Raw genomic sequence first — 21,886 nt, forward strand, 5'->3', positions numbered from 1 at the left:
GCTGACTGTGCGCCTGATCCAGGCAGCGATTGCGTTTGTCAGCGCAACGTAATTATGAATGCAAATTAGCAGGATGCAAACATAATTTGTAGAAGGCAGGGTTGTTTGTAGACAGGAGTGAAAAGAGGGAAGTGTGCCTGTGAATATTTTCAGATTATTTGGTTGAAAATCAGTGTTTCATTTGAAAATGCAAAGAGGATATTCAAAATATCTTGAGGTTAAAAGAATGAGTTAAAAGATTATTTGTTGTTGTTGCTTAAGGAACAGCCATATTTATTCAAACAGATTAGTTAAAGTGACATATTAGTTCCATATATAACTTAGAGAACAGGGCTGGACAATATGACCAATTGAGAATTATAAACAAACTATATATATACAATATATATATGTATACTCTTAATACATTAGTGCCTGATAATATTCACTTTCTTCTACTGGCTTTCTGATACTTGTCCGGTTTAAGGTTTTGGAAATAATATAATTTAGAATAAATGATCCTTACTGAAAGTTTCTATATGATTGAAATTAGGTCTGTATGAGATTCATATTCGGTAATTAAATGAAGCGTATTGTCCAGCCTTACTCCAGAAGTTATGGCCAAGGTAACGGGAACACAGGACTAAATGAAACGGACTCAAAACAATAAATGGAACCAGTTCATGACCAGGTTTTTCATCATCCCAAAGGGAGGACAAAGCAGTCAGGATGTTAAGTAAAACCCCCTACAGGTGAATCTGCATGCAATTCTCTCAGTACACACAACAGATAGTTCAAATCTGAATGAAAGCAGCTCAAATGTACGCAACCGTATGCACAATCACAATCAACAATCATTTTCTCAGCCTGAAGTGAACTGCTGAAATGATTAACAAGACTCCAAAGACTGATTTCCTCCAGACTGAAATTCATAGAATAATGACTTAGAATAAAATTAATTGATTGTGCTTTTATAACCAAAGTAGAACAAATAATACAAAGACAAGATGTACATCACTTATAAAACATTAACACTGTTATATAAAATTTGAGTTTGAAGCACTTCTGTGGCAGTAAACAATTTCAAGAGTTTACAAGATGGCTGGTAATGACTGAATGACAATTACAGTAAAATAACAAGACAACTGACAAGCAAAGATCATGTACGGCCCGCATCAAGCAGTCGTCACGGACAATGTTTGCGTAGACACTCACGACCGCCATCGAATGTGCATTCATCTTACTTTTCTGGGCGACCAGCGGTTCCGGCTCCACGAAGCCGGTCACCCGAAAAAGCGAACGTTAAACAGTGCGTCAAATTGAAGTCCGCGGACTTACACATGAGAGCACTTTTTTTTTCTTTTTTCCAACACCTAATGAGAAATTTGAAATAGAAAACAACAGCATGGATTGTGCAGTCTCTTTCCGTATCGTAAAGGTCAAAGTCCCTCGTCTGAAGCAACTGTAGGAAATTCCTTTTGTGCTCACGTTGCTTCTTAGCTTTTCAGGAACTGTGGAAACAAAACAGCGTCACGTTTATTTCCTTGCACTTAATGTACGTACACTGTCATACATAATAAAAAACAAATACATTTGAAATTAACACCAAACTAAATTTATCTGGATTCCTGGTTTCAGTTTACCTCTTCTACGTGTCCTGTAGATGCCACCTGTCCTCTCTGTTTGGTCCTTGAGTCTCCACATGACATAAAGCTGGATGAATTAGTGCCATCAGGCTCCCTCTGAGCTTGACCTGATGGGAAAGAGGGACGACTGTACAGAAAGATGTCCCCAAATTCTGAAGGAGAGACGAGAGAGAAACGATTTCAGTTGGCCAGTCGCTCAATCACTCATTAAAAAGTGCGAAATAATAATCCAAGTGGTGCCTGAGTGCTGTCGGCTTTTGCTGCTTCCTTTTCCTCCGAGCGGAGTCTTGTGCTTGTCCTGGCTCTCTGTCTGCTCGCACGCAGCCTCCTTGACCCTGTGAGTCCCGGCGCTGCCTCGTCGACCCCGCGCCTCCCCAGAGCCCATCCGAGGCAGCGTGGCCCCCCTCACTTTGTAGTCACCGTGGGACATCTGGCTGGAGAAGCTCAGAGGCATGCAAGAGTCTGGGGACACCGGGGTTGCACAGAGATCCGACCGTTAGATTCATCAGCTGAGAAACAGGAGTCAGTCTCGACTCAATTTTTTCAGTCTTTACCGTCATTGAAGACATCTTTTGGTTGGTAGCCCTGTTGACCAGACTGGTTGTGTTTATGCCTCCTGGGCCTTTTATGTGTTATGGCAGGACTCATGTTGCTGTCTGTGGACATGGGGCTGCTGGGTCGCTGGTGCCGCCGGCCTGAAATCATCACTCAGCTTCAGCACAAATATTATATCTTTACATCACATAACACGTTACATACTAACAGTAAATGTAAATAAATACTGATTCAGTCATTCTAAATGTCTGACTTAAGAATAACATTTAGGAATTAGTTATTAGGCTTAATGAATCATTTCTAAAGAAACAAACCAATTGAAGTAATTCATGAGTTTTGCTTATTTAGTCCTTTAAAGAGACATTTAAGTTTAGATAAAAATAGATTTAGTACCAAGCTTTCAAGGGCTTAATATTGCTCTGATTTGAGAAGCCCAGGTTAACTCCTGGAAACCAATCATTTTTCAAACCTTTGGCTGATACATTCATACACATGTATGTATGTATCATACATGAACAAATGAAAAATGTACATAATGTCTTTTAGTGCTATCCAGTAAAATATTTGATGTTTATATATATATTTATCTGCTTAATCATCTCATTCCTGTGCAAATAAATCAAGGTAGATAATGTTAAGGAAATATTAGAAATTAGAAACATGTTAAAGGCACACTTGCAGCATGGTGAGGCTGTAGTCGAGCTTGAGCTAAATTCTAACATGAGCGTGCGAACAGTCACTGTAGCAAATGAATCTACCTTATGATGGAACTAGGTGAGAAGTCAAGGATAACTAATCCCATAGAAACATGAATATCAATACCATATTTCAGAGCGATTCATCTGATACTACTCTTTTACTAAGAATCATTAATGTCAACCTCATGGTGGTTCACAAAAAAAGGATTACATTAGTCATTAGTATACAGCCTCTGGATGGACACTAAACTGTATGCCACTCCATCTGGCAGATATCAAGTTATTTTACTGAGTAAAACAAAACTTGGCAAATGTTGGCACTAGAAGAAAAGTCAAGGGATCACTTAATTCAGTACTGTAGACTTCATCCTCTGAGGACCATGAATGTCTGAACAAAATCCATGATGACAATCCATCCAAAATGATGTACCAAAAGACAGGCCGACACTACCCTCCGTAGAGCCATGGCACTGGTGGAGCTAATATGAACACAGAATAAAACCTTTCCTCCCCACAAGCCTTCTCACCTGACTCCTCGGGGTATCTGCACATGCGCAGGCCCACGATATCCCGCGAGGAAGCGACTGCCTGGTTGAAATCGCCGTCTGTAAAGAAGGATCCCTCTGAGGTGCTGACAACACTGGACCTGCCTGATGAGATGTTGTCATCAGATGCTGAGCCCCAGCTGTTAACCATGGACCCTGTGACCGATCTGTCCAGATCCCCGGTGCTGGAGGCTGGGGTCTGCTCCAGTCCACGGAGGAGCAGCTTGTGTGGAGAGGGGTGGTGCAGCTGGTGTTTGTGCTTCTGCCGGTTATGGTCTTGGCTGCAGTGATTTTCAGCGAGCTCTGCGTCTGTCTCCTCCTCTGCCTCCTCCTCATCCTCTTCCTGCCCGTCAGTGTCCATGAACAGGGGTATGGAGCTGTAGGTGTGTGTTGGGGAAGGAGGGCCTGCGATGTGTTGGCTGGAAAGTGCATAAAAAAATATGTGCAGTCTTATTACAACAACAACAAAAAAATGTAATGTCAGTTAAATACTGTTTCATGCAGCGTCAGGAAGGTTTAATATGGTTACCCGAGGTGCTCAGTTCCATCATGCTGGTCTCCCTGTGGTGGTATGATAGGTGGATGACTATAGGACACTTCAGTAGGGGATGAGGCTGCCCCTCTAACTGGTGGAGTCGGGCAGCCATCTATTCTCTCCTCTGGATCAAAGCTGATAAGAAAAGGACAACTGACATGAGGTAATGGCCAAAGGAACGAGGGGTGCCGAAAGTCCTGACATGTTAGTCACAGCCCATTAGACATCAATGCAAATCCCTCGGCCCTCCACCAAACACAAACTTCCATCACAGAAAAACCTACAAAGATGAACAATATGCTCTCTGCACCATCTGTCCTGTATTGCATCTCTTGAACACAAGCTTCTTTCTGTTCATTGTACATTTCATTAAGTCATTCCAGCTATATAAAAGCTGCTGTCATAGTACACTGGCTGTCTGAAAATGACAAAAATCTAAATCGTATAATTAGTTTTGTGGTGGCGGTGACAATACAGCCATGTTTTGGCAGGTTTGTAGGTAACGGCATACCTCCTATTGTGCTTGTACGAGTCTGATAACTTTATCACATCATTGTTTTTTTCAGTCAGTTTAATATGATGGGCTACAGTTTGCAAAATATGTGATGGCTGTAATTTAACATGACTGGCTCAGAAATATTGCTATTTTTATCTTTATGCAGACATAAAGTCATACATTCTGTGCATATTTTAAGCCATTTTGAAGTGCACAACTGTAACCATTTCTTTCAAGTTCCAACTTCAACACTACCAACAAAGGAGCTATGCATGTGTGTTTGCATGAGTGTGAACTGTTTAGAAGTACATGCATATGTTTTTTTTTTCCCCCCATACCTCCTTTCCATGGGTAGGCTGTACTCATCACAGTCACAGGCATTAGCATGAGGGGGAGACAGGGCTTCTCCCCAGTTTACAGCATTATGTTTTGGGATCTTCGGGGCCCGCAGTCCCTTCTTTTGATTCTGACTCCCTGAGAAATGAGGAGAAGACCTCCAGGTAAACACAGACGTATGGTTGGCCTCATTTAAATTCACCACTGTGCCGCGGAGCTGTTGGCCTTACCTGAGGTGCTGTTGCTGCCTCTGTCTGAGCTGTGGTGTGAGCCTCCTGTGCTGTGATCCCGTGTCTGGTTGTAGGGGATAGTTTTAGGATGGATCATTCCTTCGCTTCCTTGCAGATGATCTGAAAACAAAGAAGCAAGCAAACTTGCAACACCTTTCTTGTTTTTATAGAACTGGTGTAGAGCAAACCAGATTCAACCATATTTTACCTTTATTCAGCATGTTTTGCTCAATTATGTTGTACTGCATCTGTGCTACCATCTCCTTTGGTATTGGAGGCAAGTTGGGGGGCTGTTTCCAGCAGGGCATGTCCAAAGGCTCTGCTATAGTGCCACCGGTGGCTGCCTTATTCTTAATGCTGGCCTGAATGAGCTGTGTGGTGGCGTACGGGATGGGTTCATATGTGGCTGCTGAATCTCCGCCTGGACTCACATAGCACAAGTTGGAGCTGGTGAATGTTTTAATCTCATTTAGCTTGTTGGAGAGGTTCACATCGCTGTAAATGGCCGTCTCAGAACCAAGCTGTCCCCCCTGTTTGTTTTCTGGATGGTTTCCATAGTTAGCAATGCAGTCAGCTGAAGGGAACATGAAACAAAGTGGCACGTGAAAACAGCAATAATGCAAGTCACAAAGCTTCAGCACTGCTGGAAGCTGTTTGATTTTTATTAGATAAGCCACATGGATATCAGAGGCTCCTATAGTATGTGAACGATGACATACACTGACCTGGTCGGCTATATGTTGTCATGTTACTGTCACTAGTGCCATTGCCGTTATTGCAGCAGTTGATGCTACAGTCCTTGTGATTGGCACATGCATTTGGCCAATTGTCTGGCAGCCACAGCTGGTTCAGAGGTTCACCCATGCTGAGAAGGCCAGGTCTGCAACAAGGAGGACAACAGTGCTGTCAATCACAACCTGATGTTTTCATATTTCACTGATGAAGGAGCATGGGGTGGATGCATGAGCTTCATCAGTTAGAGCAGGGAGACACCTCCCCCTAGTGTTTCCACAATGTAAGTGCATTCCTCCTGTCCGTCTTTATATAACACAAAGGAACAAAAATATCACTCACCTGCCAGCACTGCAAACAGATTCTCCTCTTTGATATGCGACTGCAGAGAGAAACAGAAAAACATTAAACCTTGAAGAGCTGTCAACAACAGGAAGTGCCAAAGGCAGAGAGAAACCATGAAAGGCAGGAAGACATTCGAAGCAGAAATCTTAAGCCTAGTGTCTAGACTTACTTCAACACATGCTTACATCGGTAGACAAAGTCTAACTCTATGCTTTAATGTGCATGAAGACAACACAAATAATTGCCTGTGCCTTTACCGATCTCAGCATTGCTTCAGAACTGATTCAGAAACACTGTTTGAGACAGTTTCTCCTCCACCAGCAAAACATCAAACGAATAAAAAATGTCCTACATAATACATTCAACTGTTTTCCCTATTTAATAAAATGCACCTAACCTAGCGAGCAGATGGGCTTACATGCTAGTGCTGCAATCACATACTGTATCGTGTAGCTTCTACATTGAGAAGAACTATTTAATCACATTTGTCTCCTTTTCTTGATGATTTCATTTAATCTCACTTCATTCATTTGTGTCTGCTGTGTTCTGTGTTTTAGCATTTTGAATCTTTCAGCTTCACTTCCAGACATTTCCCCTTCTAAGATGAATTGCACACGTTAGTCCTTAACAATCATTCAGAGAGACAGGATGCAATTTCATCTTGGGATGTTTGAGCTGCATAAAACATAAACACTATAATAATTTACATGATCTGATGAGCCACGCTGCACATACCTGTAGGTGTAAAGGTGAATGACGGCACTGTTGGGACAGACAAAGACAGGTAAGGTGAGCAAACTGAAATCATTTCAATAAACATTTCTATCATAAAAGCTACTGAATGTGCTTGGTTATTCATGCTGTGCCGTTTTGTCTCGTCTGTGCACGTACTCTCTGCCGTGTGACGGACATCTCTTGACGTGAAAAACTGATGTGTACAAACATTAAATAACCACATGCCATCTGCCTTCATGCCGCCTTTGTCTTTGACATGAGCGTCCAGGTGAAGGTTAATGGGGGTGACAGGCAGGCAGACAGACAGAGAGGGGGAAAATAACAGCAATAGTGTGGCCGACACGGTAATGGCAGGTTGACAGGTTTGTGCCTGTAAGAACTGCGCTGCATGGAGGAAATGACACTCCGCAAATGGGCGACTAAAGGTCAGCCTTTGACTGTCTGCATAGTCGCAAATGCAAATTTGTTTCTGAAGTCGTTGTGTCAAAGGAAGATTAGACCCGAGTTATTTTCACCCTTTGATGTGCTTATCACCCTCTGAAAGTATTCCTAAATATCACTGAGATGAAGACTGAAATGCTGTTTAGTGTTGTGGCATCATGTCATGGCTTGATCCCTCCTACAATCACAATGACCTTCAAATGTACCTACAAAAGTAACATGACAACTTGTTTTCCAGACACGCACTCGGCTGACATGGTGAGCACCTCGCACACAAACTCTAGAACACGCACACACAACAGAGAAACACAAACCCTTGCGGATGCCAGTGTATGTGCTGCTGAGGCCACTTCTCTTCTTGCGGTGGCGGTAGAGCCACACACTGAAAACCATGAGGACCAACCAGCAGGTGGCACCAATGCCGGCAATAAACGCGGGCTGCCTCATCACATCTGAGATCTGAGACAAAGTGTCTCTCTCCTCACTGATATCCATCATCTGGCCTGCAGAGTCTAAGCAGTAAAAAAGCAGAAAGAGAGAAATCATTAGATGTGCATGAAAACAACAGCAATGGTGTGCAGAAAGCACAACTGAAGATTTTAGTGCGTACAAAAATGTTGATGCAGCAGCAGAGATACAAAAGCAGGCTGAGCACAATATGGTGCTTTATTTAACACTGTATGGTGAAAAGGAGGCTAACAAAGATTGTAGAAGGTTTGACCTTAGTAAACAAACCCTGTGTTTTGGGGATGACTCTCACCTAACTGAAAGAAAGTGACGTCACTCTTGACCCCAGGTCCAGCACCATTGCTTGCTGCAACCTCGACACTGTAGCGGATTCCTGGTGCCAGACTGGGAATGAGCACAGAGAAGGTGGAGCCATCGACCGACTGGTTTACGTGGTACCGGCTCTCATTACCCAGGCACCAGATCTGCCGAGAGACGGTGAGGAGGAGACGAGATGACAGTGATTGCCCGAGGGACACATCCTACAACGCAGGAGGCTCCATCACAAAGCCTCACAAAGTTGCCATTTACATTTTAACTGGGATATGCATGATTCAGAGCATGAGTGCAGGAGAGCCTTCTCTTCCTACCTTGTACTCCTGAATGACTCCAGCCTCTTCCGGGTCTGAAGGCGGTTTCCAAGCAACGAGAATGGCAGTCCCGTTGGCATCACTCTTTGTCACAGTAACGCCCTGGGGTGCTCTACTTGGGGCTAAGACAATGAAGCATAGAGTTAAGCACGCAGACATAAACATGATCTGCTGCTGTGTGCGTCCCAGGTATGGATTTGTAACAGGTCTGCACACTAAAAATAGCAATACCTGGCTTTTTTTAGTCATCCAGATATACAAAAATTAAAAGGAATTAAAGAGTAGCAGCTATTTATAGATACAGTACATTTAATACTTTAGAACAAAAGTTCTCAGTCACCTTCCTCTAATGTCCTGACCACCTTCACCTCGCTGTCAGCTCCCTGGAACTCATCAAAGAACGGGCGCACTTTGAACTCGTAGATGGATCCTCTCTTCAGCTGACCGATCACCACCCCATCCTCCCGTGGGGCACGTACCTCCAGGACGCTCCACTGCCCCTCTGGCTGACCGTGCTCAGCAGACGCCCTGTAGAGCACCTTGTAGCCCTGGATGTATGGGGACTGCTGCTCGACCTGGCGGAGGCGCGGGGATAAAACATGCAGCGTAAATGTCACAACACGTGACAGTGAGACCCACTTGGATCATGAGCAACTGAGCTGGGTGGGAATCAAAGCGATGTTATAGTTTTCATTGCTGTCTGAGATCTGCAATAATACCTGCATGTGAGCTAAAACAACATACATCAGGAAGGTTAGAGCCTCGTCTTGTGTGAGAGTGAACATCCTGCAGGAAGGATCTGTTAAACTCAGTTAATTCCATGTGCCTTTAGGCTGATGCAGATTAACATTTCCTCATATCTGCAAATTCTCACCGTAAACCACAATATGAGGTCATTAATAGTTTCCCCTCAGCATGGTTGTGCTGCAAATCAAGCCAGGATAGGACTAAGCGCTTTCCCTTTAAACCACATAATTATGACAAAGGATGGCTTGAAAAGATTTCTGTGGAGGCACACGCACACTCAAACACACTCGGAAAAATGCTGCAAATACATTTTGGAACAAAACTCAATGTATCACAGCAGAGATAAATTCCCTCCTCTGTGTGGTGGGTTTATTGTCTGCTGAAAAAAATGTTTAGAGAGAAAACCACGTGTAATTTCAGCATGAAATAAATCCCTAAACACTTCACACGAGACAGTTTTAGCCTTGATGCTCCCCCTGAACTATTTACATCTCTGCGCTTCACTGTATCTCTGGTGAAAGTCTCAGAGAGCTCACCCCTTCATGTTGCTTGGAAAAATAAGGGAAAACATATCAGAGGCTAAAAAACTACTCTATAATAATCCCTGATAAAAACTCTGTGAGCTACAGACAGTCTTGGTATTATTTTATTTTAACCCCTTAGCTTTTATATCATTTGTTGATGTACAACATGTGTTCACCATTGCTGGTAAAACTGCCCATTTGACCTTTTCCCATATTTCTTTCTACCCTTTTGTAGCAAGAAATGTAGCCTGTGTGCAGGACAGTCATCATGGCTCGGTCCTCTTACCATCCACTGCACCCTGACAGCAGAAGATGAAAGGACGGCCGGTGTGTGTAGGTGGATAACTACGTCTCCCAGCTCCCTCTGGATGTGACGGTGATCCACTCCCTGCACGGTGGAAGTGCTGTCTGTTGGTACAAACGCACGGCAAGAAACAGCAACAATGACGCAATCATTTGAACTGAAATACACATGCAGCGCGTCTGTAGTTTCAAGTGATATTTGCTCATTGTGAAATAAAGCTGAGGAAAGGAGTGAAAAGCACACACACTGACCCTGTGTCCGGACAGAGTCGGAGATTGGACTGGGGTCACTGAGTCCATAAGCATTTACCGCTCTGACCATAAACAGGTAGACAGTTGCAGGCTTCAGGTTCCTCACGACAAAGGTCTGTGTCTTTATATGCTCAGCTAGGGTCACCCATCTGCTGCCTAATGTGTAGCTGCAGGGAGAAATGACAACACACAGGTACATGGGAAGCTTCAGCAGATGGTAGCTGCAATATACGGTAAGTAGTTAAAACATGCTGGATGCTACGTATGTCTAACCTGAATGCCTCGATGAGGTAAGATGTAGCCGTTGCGCCAGCATTAGGGTTTGATTTCCACGACAGAGTGACAGAGGTGCGGCTGATGTCAGTCATCTCAGGTTTAGATGGAGCGCTGGGAATCAGGTTAGGGTCTACGGGCTGACTGGACTGCACAACAACTCCAAACTCTGCCACAAAGATACCAACAAATTCATGAAAGTGCAGACTGCACAGGTCTCTTCAGGATTATTAACAGCCTCCATCTCAGTTTTCATAACCTACCCTCCACCTGTAAATACGCGGTCCAGGAGGCCTCTCCGTTGGGGCTCGACGCTACACAAGTGTAGAAGCCTGTGTCGCCCAGCTGAGGAGGGGAAATACAGAGGCAGAAATCTGTGGGTTGGTTCGGCTCAGCGCAGGCGATGCAGCTGCTAACTACAAACTGCCGTATTGCTCCATCCCCTACCTTAGCGTAGCGAATCTCCAGCGATCCTGTGTCCGCTATGGACATGCGGGAGTCAACAGGAGACACCACCACACCATCCCTCTTCCAGTGGACTGTCAGAGGTGGAGAGCCAGCCGTCTGGCAACCCAGGACCACGGTGCTGTCCACGGCCACAGTCTGATTGAGCGGACCCTGCCTAATCACAGGCGGAGGGTGGTCCGACCCGGCTAATGAAACAACAAAATCAGGTAAGTAAAAGACTAATGATGTTAACACAGGTGTTTTAAACACTATATTGAGCAGACTGCACAGTGTGTTCACACAGGAAACATTATGGATTAAAGCATACTGAAAAAATGGCAGCATGCATTTAAAAATTGATTGAGCACACAACAGAAAACAGAGAGACATTCACATCAGGAAAACTGTGAAATAACTGCTGTTCAATGGCACAGCCAGCAAAACAGATAATAATTTCTGTTTTAATTTCTGTTGTCTGTAGTATGCTGGTGTCTGCTACAAACTGCACTCAGATCAAACTTTCCCTGGCAGACCTGCATAGCAGATACGTTTTCGAGGAAACTCCAAACTTGTATTTTTTTTATTTTAAATAAAATGAGAAGATCGCTGTTCACTGCAAATGCAAGTTATTCATACTGTACAGTGAGAAATTGATTCTTTTTTTATTGTTTCGCCTACAAAAGCAATTCAAGCCAAAACATGTTTAAGGCTTTTGTGGTCAGGTTTTGGCAGCTAAAAGCATCTGTTTGAGGTCGGAGGAACATTGTGGTCATTATAAGTACAGTACGGGTAAAGCAAGGTTACGTTTAGATGACAAAAACACTTGATTTTCACTGCATTAGATTCCGGAAAGATCTCAGTCTCTGACTTTTGTGCTTTTTATTCCTAATATAGAGGAAACAGGGTTTCTTAACTGAAGTGTGTCACAGGACTGTGGCTGAGGCGGAGTGGCTAAAACACATACCGTATAACCTTTTCCTGTCTGTATCTCCGCTCTCATTACAGAACAAAGGCAAAACGGAAAAGAAGCGGTATCCTGTCAACAGTATATTATGGAATTGGAAATTGGGAAGTGTTGTTCACAAAAGATCAAAGTTATGAAGAGAGAGACAGAAATGAAAGTAAGAAAAGATTAAAGTAGACAAAATGAAATGCGGCCAAAAAATGAAAGACAGATAAGATGTGAGAGATATTGAGAGGCAAATTGGTAAAGAGAGAACAATAGGTTTAGGTGGCTGTGGAGGCAGCGAAGGAAAAAGAAATCAACTTTTCCCCTCCAGCGGAGAGCAACTAATCGTTCACTCGGCAGTAGGTTCTACCGGAGCCGACTCCAATCACAACGGCAAAGCCCGACTAATAACAATCCCACTTAGATAACAGAACTCTCTTCTCTCTCTCTCTCTTACATTATAAAACCCTGTGGATGGGGGCAGGGGTTCCAGATAAATAAATAAAAATACCCCCCAAAAAAGGTGATGGAAACACGCTTTGAAAACTGCCGGAGGTAATGCGGACCAGTTATTTCCATACAAATGCACCACTCCAAACGTGGATGAGAGGAGTGTGGTGGGATGGAGAGAATTTGGGGGAGGGGAGAGTGGAGAGAAACAGGTACAGACGAGAGTGCTGTGCTATAGACCACTGAAAAAAACACGACCCCGTCTTTTTTATTTCCATTACATGTAATAGATTTTTCAGTCAGTGGATGCCTCTCATTTCCCTGGTAAGGTGGCTGTAGAGCAGACTACCAGTATGAGCAGCAGATAATCTTTTAGCACTAATAGGGCTGCACCGAACAACTCAGTGTGTAGATGCAGTAACTGTCTGTTTAAGCCTGAAGCAATTATCTTCATTAATTTAATATATGTACACAGTACAAAGTTAGCCACACACATGCATTCATGATCGCACAGGTCATTTAATTGGGAGATTGTAGGCTTTGCTGGCGGTGTGTAATTACTTGTGTGGGCCTTCAAGCACATTTAAATTGCTTTTTTTAAACAATTAACACAGTTGTTTCATCACCTAGGACTTGGCTGGCGGTCTCTCACAACACATTCCATATAAAAAGGCCTAAAAACATATCGTATGTCAATGCTAAAGCTTTAATTCACAGAAATCTTCAGTAGGACGAGGGACTGTGTTGTATTAATGGAAACTGGACATGTAATGGATAATCATTTTTCTATATTCCCTTTTTCTCTTCATTTATATTAAATAGAGGTAAGAGAGATAAGACCAGACACTCTTTACACACAATCACCATGGAAACAGAGCCTTTTGAGCACAACATGTGAACAACATCTCCTGAAATCCCTTCTCTGGCAGTTGCTAACCAAGGCCAGCTACCACACCTATAAGGGAGGGAAGGTCTCCCGAGTCCGCAGCCAAGGCCAGTTTGTAGCCCAATACGCCTGCTCAACAAAGGAAAATTGCGGCGGCAAAGTAGCCAAAAGACAAAACACTGAAGGTAGAAATGTGCTGAATGAAAGTCCCCCCATCTGCCCTCAATCACTCCTTTCCTTTACTCACAGTCTGTGACCTCCAGCAGGGCTTTGGTAATAACACTGCCAGCGATGTTGAGAGCCTGGCAGCTGTAGAAGCCGCCATCAGAGCGCTGAACATCGGTAATGGTCAAACTGCCCATCTGGGAGACCGAAAGACGACTGAAGGGCTGCGGAGGCTGGTAAGAGAAGAGAAGGCTCTGGAGGGGGGACAGAGATCACAGACTTAGAAACCCATTCACTGGCGTGATTTGCACTGAGTAGTGATTGAGTGTGATGGCAGACTGAGGGTCAGTCTCACCTCACTGCCCTCCTTCTGCCAGAAGATAGCAGGCTGTGGGTTGCCAGTGGCCTCACACTGGAAGGTGACCGTCCTGCCCACTGCCGCCACCTGGTTCCTGGGGCGTATGGCAAATGCTGGGGGCACTGCAGAGGAAGAGAGTTACATGGCAGCCTGGTACATTTTCCTCATTCCCAGCTTTAGATCATCTCAGTATGCAGAAAAAATCTCAAGGAATAAAGGCTACATGCATATGTAGCAAGAAACAATCACTATTTACCATTATTACCTTTATTTACCTGATTGAAAATAAACAGCAAGTTTCTATCTATTCATGCACACATAACATGAATTACATACTGTATCGGTGGATGGAATTACAGTTCCAGATAATAACAGGGGCTCATGATTTCCTGTTGCTGTCTGATGAGGTGGATGAGGGATGGATGACAACTTACCAGTGTTGACTACAAGGGAAAAGACACACAAAAAAGAGCAGTGTAATGAGTAATGAAGGCATGTACAGGGTATGGAACTACAATGATGCACTCAACGGTATTGGCACATGCTTGAATGGGTGAGCACAGCAGAATAAGCATGAAAGGACAGTGGACAGACAGGAGCAAACAGGAATGCATCTACACTATCTGTCTATTGCATTTTGTTTCACTAATATTTATTCCCTAGTCTGAACCTGGTGTTTATGAGGATATGCATGTTATTTTACAACTAATTTCATTAATATATATGATGTTTTATAAATGTATATGATTCAGTAAATCTGACTGTGTCATAAAGAGTATATCTTCAGGTGTCCAAAACTATAATGACCAAGAAAAAAAAAATAAAAAGAGGCCAGATATCAAAGGATAAGGCATGCTGTTCATCCCCTATTAGACCCAGCAGACTAGCAGACTGTGAAGTGTGAAAAGTATAAGTAATTGCTGGTTTAAGTTACGCAGCCGGCAGCCGTGAGGCATATTCGGACAAAGATCTAATCCCCTAATGAGGACATAAACGTGTGCGGGGTGAGGAAGGGGCATTGTGTCTGGATGGAAGGTAGAAGGGGGGACTGGTGGCTGGTGCTATGCAGGCATCTGCTTGGCTAAAATGTACGACACAAGCAACCACACATTTCAAGATGGGAACCACTGTACATTTTGACATCTGTAAACTAGATTTATGGTGAAATGAATGGTTAGCTAAGCAGCTGGTTTTGGAACTACAGCGAGAGGATGACTGCGGCTATTGCTCAACATTTTTGTGTTCAAAGAATGCCTTCTTGAAAAAGTAAAGCGCATGATTTTGTAGAAAAGCCGGATTTAAGCACCCTGGCAGAAAAGATGCATATCATGTACTGTACAGACATCATTCTCTCCCGTTAATACCTGAAAAAATGCAGATCTTTTTAATGAGTGCAGCACTGAAGAGTCAATTGATCTCATACTTGGGATCTGTACAAACCTTAAATTGAGTGAGCTCCTTGGCCTGCTACATCTGTTTCAAGAGGCAACTGTTTAATATCAACCAAATGTCCTCGGTCAGTAAAAAGACAGAGTATCTTTTATTTCATTATAAAACACACATTCATTTAAGTGGCTCTCTGTTTCCTCCCATAACGCAACTTCTACTCATCTACCAGTTACTCCTGCCCTTCTCCATTTCCTGGCCAAATTAGGTACGGTCCCCCTCGACGCTCGTTTTCTCAGGTTTTGGGAGGTAGAGGAAGACGATGTAATTGGAACCGTGTCATTTCTCAGCATGCAGCCGGCCCTGCCTTATTGTTAATTAAGTCCTACTGTCCTCGCAGTCTGTGTCACCCACTGTGCCACTGTTGTGTATATGTGTGTCTGCGTGTGTGTAGAAATGAATTATACACACACACACACACACACACACACACACAGTGTATGGCGTATGTGCATCTGTGAGAGGTGTCTTACTTACTGCTCATTTCCTGCCACTCATTTAAGAACTAAAGGGTGTCATTGTGGCAGGACGGCTCAGACCACTGAATCCATTTTCTGCGGTCACACAAACATTTACTTTGCATGCTCTTCTCAGTCCATGCGGGACATTACTATGACACCGTATGGTAAACAAACTGCTGCGACATCCTATACTGCCTATTATTTAGAACTGGAGTCTGCTGCAGACATTATATGACCTCAGTCCAGGAAGTGAAAAGGAAAAAAAAGAAAAACCCAAAAAAACCCAGGAGATAATTCAGCCTGTCTGTACTGTCTTGAGAGCAACAGCAGCCTGAGGCGCAAAACGAGGTCTGTATAAAAGGCGAGGTAAAAGTGACTGCCTGCTAATTTGTGAAACTACAGCAGCGGATTAGTTCTCCAGTTAGGCTAGAAGCAGCTGCCATGCAAGCATCTTAAAAAAGGAAAATCTGAAGCTCTGAAAAAAAGTGTGCGACCCGCATACAGAAGTGAAGGTGGTGCTGCGGTTGGAGGATTGCGCGTTGAGGGGTGGGTTGTACTGACCGTGTACAGTGAGCGTGGCGGATGCTTCAGACTTTCCGACCATGTTCTCCACCACACACGTATAGGAGCCCTCATCTGAAGAGGCCACTTGGCGAACAATCAAGGTATGGTCCTCTAGGATTTCAAACCTGCAGGCAGGATGGACACACAGTCAAGAGATGAAAGGAAAAGTTGAGCGCCGCGTTTGCACGGTAAATTAAGGCGTATAGGCGGTCTTTGTGCATCACCTGCCCTTAGGCAGGTCAGAGTCGTCCTTCCTCCAGCGGACAGTGGGAACAGGGTCTCCGTGAACCACACAGTGGAACTCCACGCTCTCGTCTGCCAGCACCACCACACTGCTGGGCCTCTTCGTGAAGCTCGGGCGCTCTAGAGGAACAGCAACAAGCACAAACATCAATATAATCATCACCGCCATGCCATCCACATCCCTGCACTGTTTTATGCTACTGCTGTGTAGATCACATCATGTACTATCTATTCCTAAGAAAAAATGTCCGTTTTTTCAGCCTCTCACTGCCTCACCTCACTGCAAAACCATTTGTAGTCTTATGATCACAGGTTTTATTTTCTGTCATAGTTTTAACATAACATTCGCTCGATGCAAGGAATAATGTTGACTTTGGAATTCATATAATGAACGTGAGCACTGTCAGCGGACTATCTGGTGAGGTACAGAAAACATTGAATAGGTAATAAGTAATATTTCACTTTGACAGAAAATCACTGATGAAAACGTGATCAAAGACAACTATGAATACCGTCTGCTCCCATCACTTCAGCTGGATGACTGAATTATGAGAGCTACGATACATATTGCACTTTCTGTTTGGAAATAATTTATATTCCAGTGATAATCATATGTCGGTCTCCAAAGTAATTTATTATGCACAACCTGTTGAATGACATATTGTAATTTGACCAGTGTCTCCATTCAGCAGGATTACTCCCACAGCCTTGAATGGTTCTCTGAGGCGCTATACTCCCAACCTCAGCCAAGGTCATCTAACCATATGATACCGATAAGAGCTCTATTCTGATGGGAAAGGCGAGGTGGGGGTTGGAGAACAGAGGCTGGAAAGAGGCGATTGGAATAGGGGCTGTTAGAGGTAGCAGGGGGAGCTCTGGTGCTGAAAGGTTCGAGGGGTTGTAGAGATTGATGCGGTAGATGTTCAGGACGTGTTTGGTGGGAAACCTTTCCAAAGCTGCATAATCAATATAATTAATGGGTCGTTATACCCCGATGACAAAGACCTCACGTAGCGGGCTGGCAAACTAAACCTCCATGAACTGAGAGGGTACTTAGACTAAGTGGAGCACTGCAAAACTGTGAAATGCAATCACGGAACCGCTACTTTTACCGAGCACGGTGAGTTCAGCGATCTCACTCTCCCTCTCTCCCACCATGTTCGTCCCGACGCAGATGTACTTCCCCGCGTCGCTCTTCCTGGTGTTGGTGATCATCAGCTTGCCGCTGCGAATCTAGAAGAAATGAAGCACACAGAGCTGTTTTCACACAAGACCTTTCCATCCGTACGAGCGCTATGTTTGCGAGTTACAGGTTCGCACCCTTTAATATATAAAATGTTCAAGTTTTCTCTGCGGACGTAATTACTTTAATGCACGATGCCGCCCACACATAACCACGTCTTTGGTTTGGTCGTATTTCTATGCACTTGATGGCATAACAGCAAGCAGCGTTGTGTGTGCCTGCGTGCATCTGTATGCATCTCTTCATCTAAGGAATAGAATTTGCACTTCAAGCCACACGGAAGGTCACCCATTATGAAATTACATAATTCATATCTAGCGCTACATTAGCACAGAACCCTGGGAACAAAGGCGCTGCCTCTTTGTAGAGACCTTTCTCAGATGTTCAGCCTTTCCGAAACTTTTTACCTTCTCTATACTGATATCAGCGCACACACACACACACACACACAGGCCCACTCACACACACAATAAAGAGGTAGAGGATATATGCACTCCATACTGTTTTCACTCTTTTATACCCTCTCCACCATACACCCCCACAGACTATAGCCGCTATCTTTCTGGTGCTTTGTATGTGAGCTGCTGCGCCAATGGTCTGCAGCTACCTGGTGTTAGAGGTGATAACCGAGCAGCAGTGAGCAGATGTGAACTGCTGCTCTGTTATGTGTACTCTGTTATGTGTACTATAGCGGGAACGCTGCTTTGAAGACCTCAAAACAAACACGAGGCCATTCCCTCCTCCCAGACATCTAAAGCCTTCTCCCAGGCATCAACTTCAATTAAACCTTCAGCACCCCTTTTTTATGATTTAAGCTTTTTTTGCTGCTCACACTAAGCAATGGAATCAGTCTATTCATACATGCCTGCACACACACAGCCTGTAATAGCACAGTTAGTGCTATTTCTCGACAGAGGTCAGAGGTCAAGGCTACCTGAAGCGCTGTGTCTGTGTAATGCTACACAGCACCTGGCGTGGCAAGCAATGTCCACTCACCAGCGCACAGATGAAATGCATCATTAAACTGCTGCTGCAGGGACGAAACCAACAGCCTTTCATTTATTAGTCATCCCCCCTCCAGGCTGACCGACCACCTCCACAAACAGCTCATGCTGTACACCAAATAAATAACAACCAAGAGCCGGCCTAACTATGGCTGACATTTCAAATCTGTTGCAAATGGCTCGGTAAAGAGGAGGATTTAAGAAACTCTAGTGCGACTTGCAGTTGTATGAACTTCTCAAGGACAAGTGGGGGACTTTGGGAGGTTCCTGTTAGCATTCAGTGAATTAGCTTTGGATGTGTGGTCTCTAATTAGAGTCAATGCAAAATGCTCTATACATGACTAAAAACATAATTGCACGATTGCATACAGGAACAGTGTTTCAACTGCTGTGAAAGACGTCTGACATAGACAAAGACAGGGTGCATGCTTTGGCAGGCAGTGACAGCATTTGTACAGTATTTTATTGGACCAAAACAAATACAAAATATATAAAAACGTGAATGTTGCTTTTATTAAATATTGTAATGTAATTTAGCTATTTGAAATACAAGAGAAATACATTGCATGACAAACCCAGTTACTAATAAAATTAAATTAATATATGCAAATATGCAACAGGGAACCTATGACATGAGGGCTTTTTTTTTTTCAAATTACTTGAATGTCAGTGGATAAATCTAATATTATTGGCTCATAATCTTTCCCATACTGCACTTTTCCATTCCATAGAGTACGCACTGATATTTTCATTAAATGCACAACTATATTGAAAGGTGATTGAGATCACCCAGCTGAACCAAGAGATTTGTGTTTAATTCACCGAACATCCGCCTGCACTTGGGTTGCTAAGTCTAAGCAATAACTGTCTCTTGATGAACCAATATCAAATTTTGTGGCAATGTAATGATGCCAGTAAATGATTCCCCAAGGACTGCAAAGATGATCCTGCTACAACCGATGCCATTGACTAATGCTGTACTTCTGCTCTGCAACTTTCTTGCTGTTTGCTGTAAATACTGCTGCACTAGTAACTTTAGCAGCTGATTAAAGAGCAGACCAGGCGCTTTTTTATTTCCTGGACTGACCGCTCCTCGTTTTTAGCAGCAATTCCATTGCTAAGAAGTCCAAATGTGGTTTGTCTATCCTCCATCTCGGACACTGAAACCTCAGCTTTCGTTCCTGCTCTGTTTCAGTGTGTTCTCTTTCTTCTTCGCATAGCCTTAGATGCCCTACAGGCACACACACTCTGAAGCTGCTTAGAGTGTGATTTACATGTACTTTTCTGTATAAAGGCACGCTGATTTTTAAATTAAAATCCATAAATCACTTTTCCTGTGTGTGAGAGTCCTCTAAAAATGGTTATTAAGAATTTACTCACAACTTTATCTGCATATCAGTATTAATAAATGATGGTCCAGGCCACAAGGGGGACACTCAAAAGAATGGGAAGTAGCCATGAATAACTTGTGGTGGACTCCTTTGGTCTTTGTACAGTAAGTGATGTCTTTGAGTGAACTCTCATGGCAAAGACATATTTCCATATAGAAAAGATGATTAGGGAGGACAAAGACAGGCACGCAGAAAGTACAAAGCAAAAAGCAGCCTTTGTATTTCCCTCAGAGGAGCCTCCCCTGGCTCTGATCCATGCCTCTCCTTAAATCAGAGATAGCTGCTCTGTCCATCACAGTCCCCCAGGGAGACTCTACCTGTCACTCCACTCTAACGTGAGCTTTGAATCTGCTCCTGCGTGTCCCCTGGGGCGTGCACAGACATTCAAATAAACAAATCAACACACACACACGCGCATACACACACAAATAAAATCACGAGAGGTGCTCAAAACTGGTTCTGTTCTTGAGTTAAAGGACTTGCTGGCCTGACCCATCAGATGCTTATGGGCCTGGAATCAGTTCAGTGTGTACAAACACATGAAAAGAAACTCGCTGCAGCGTCCTGGATGCCAACTGACAACTTAATGTATCAGATTAATAGCATGCTGTAGCTCATATGATGACACTTGCTGGTGCCAGCTTGGTGTTGTTTCCTGTGATCATGTGTTTTCGCCATCAGGCATATCAAAAGCAATATATTCTGCATATGCACTAGTTTTTGCTCCTGGCATTTTTTGCTCTGTGCAGGATCTCAGAGAAGACACGGGTACTGATGTTATTATTTAATGTTCTCATGACCACACGGCAGTTATTGGATCTTGACTTAACAAGCTTGTTTTCCGTACTTTAAATTATTGAGGTGAGCGGTAATTGGTTCTTTAGGGGTCAGAAAAGGGCAACTAAATGCCAAAGATTTATACCAAATAGTTTGGTGTGGAGCCTTGTGATTAAAGGCGTCTCACAGTAAGAGCTAAGGTCAGAATTATTTGTAATGTTTAAACACATGGTGTGTGATTTCTGCAGCTAGGGGTCACTCCATCAAAACAATAGCAAAAGGTGGAGTTTGATGACGTCGTGAAGTAGCATGGGATCCTGGGAGTTGTTGCTGTCCTTGTTAAAGAACCACCATTGTAGATGAAAATGGACAATCATGCTCCATCACGAGTGAGCAATACAACCAACAGTAAGAGTGGCTGGAAAGCTAGATTGCGGACTTGCTTCCTTTCTCTATGACGCATCATCTGGTCTTTCCCACGTTTCCCCAGAAGTTACAGAAGCTAGAGGAGAGGGTAACACTTTAATGTCACATATCATGCCTTTGAGGTCAAAGCGGCCATTTCTTACTGTGATTCGTTCGTCTCTGTCGTCTATGTTGGCACCGTCTTTCCTCCAGGAGATGGTGGGTTCAGGGTGCCCACGGGGTGGTTGGCACTCGAGCACTGCGGGCTCACCCACTGCCACCATAACATCCACTGGGTTCTGTCTGAAGTCATCGCGTAAAACTGGAAAACAAACAGAAAAGCGGAACGGTCAATAAAATTAATGATATTAGCCCATGACTTCACAGCGATAAATCACAATATTCAATCTCATCGTTAGTGCATTCGAGTGGGGTCGTGTGAACAAGAGGACTTCATGTCAATGACTGACTGATGGGATGTGAAAGGCTTTCAAAAGTGGGGATTTTAAAGAGTCCATGCTGATGTGTGTTTTTTAAATGTTAAAGTCCAAGGAACTAGCTTTTTTACTTGTATTTTTTTTGTTGTTGTTGTCTACCCCTTTCTTGTTCTGAGCATGGCAATGAAATG

At 43.6% G+C, this 21,886-nt stretch overlaps 1 protein-coding gene across 1 annotated transcript; it reads right to left on the reverse strand.

Moving 5' to 3' along the window:
* Window positions 1-277: 277 nt before the first annotated feature.
* LOC121616820 (roundabout homolog 1-like) lies at window positions 278-21,553 on the reverse strand. The gene is made up of 28 exons (XM_041951628.1): window positions 21,423-21,553; window positions 17,551-17,671; window positions 16,420-16,558; window positions 16,193-16,320; window positions 14,159-14,167; window positions 13,722-13,846; window positions 13,449-13,620; window positions 10,917-11,122; window positions 10,733-10,814; window positions 10,470-10,638; window positions 10,197-10,363; window positions 9,928-10,049; window positions 8,711-8,945; window positions 8,371-8,492; window positions 8,034-8,205; window positions 7,588-7,785; window positions 6,833-6,859; window positions 6,095-6,134; window positions 5,746-5,900; window positions 5,229-5,594; window positions 5,021-5,140; window positions 4,793-4,928; window positions 3,953-4,093; window positions 3,406-3,842; window positions 2,180-2,320; window positions 1,866-2,087; window positions 1,623-1,777; window positions 278-1,490 (listed from the first exon to the last, which is right to left on the reverse strand). Exons 1-28 carry the CDS (start codon window positions 21,540-21,542, stop codon window positions 1,476-1,478), a joined length of 4,242 nt encoding a protein of 1,413 aa, XP_041807562.1. The 5' UTR covers window positions 21,543-21,553; the 3' UTR covers window positions 278-1,475.
* Window positions 21,554-21,886: the final 333 nt, after the last annotated feature.

Source organism: Chelmon rostratus, chromosome 14 (genome assembly GCF_017976325.1).
Source record: "Chelmon rostratus isolate fCheRos1 chromosome 14, fCheRos1.pri, whole genome shotgun sequence".
Taxonomy (NCBI): domain Eukaryota; kingdom Metazoa; phylum Chordata; class Actinopteri; order Chaetodontiformes; family Chaetodontidae; genus Chelmon; species Chelmon rostratus.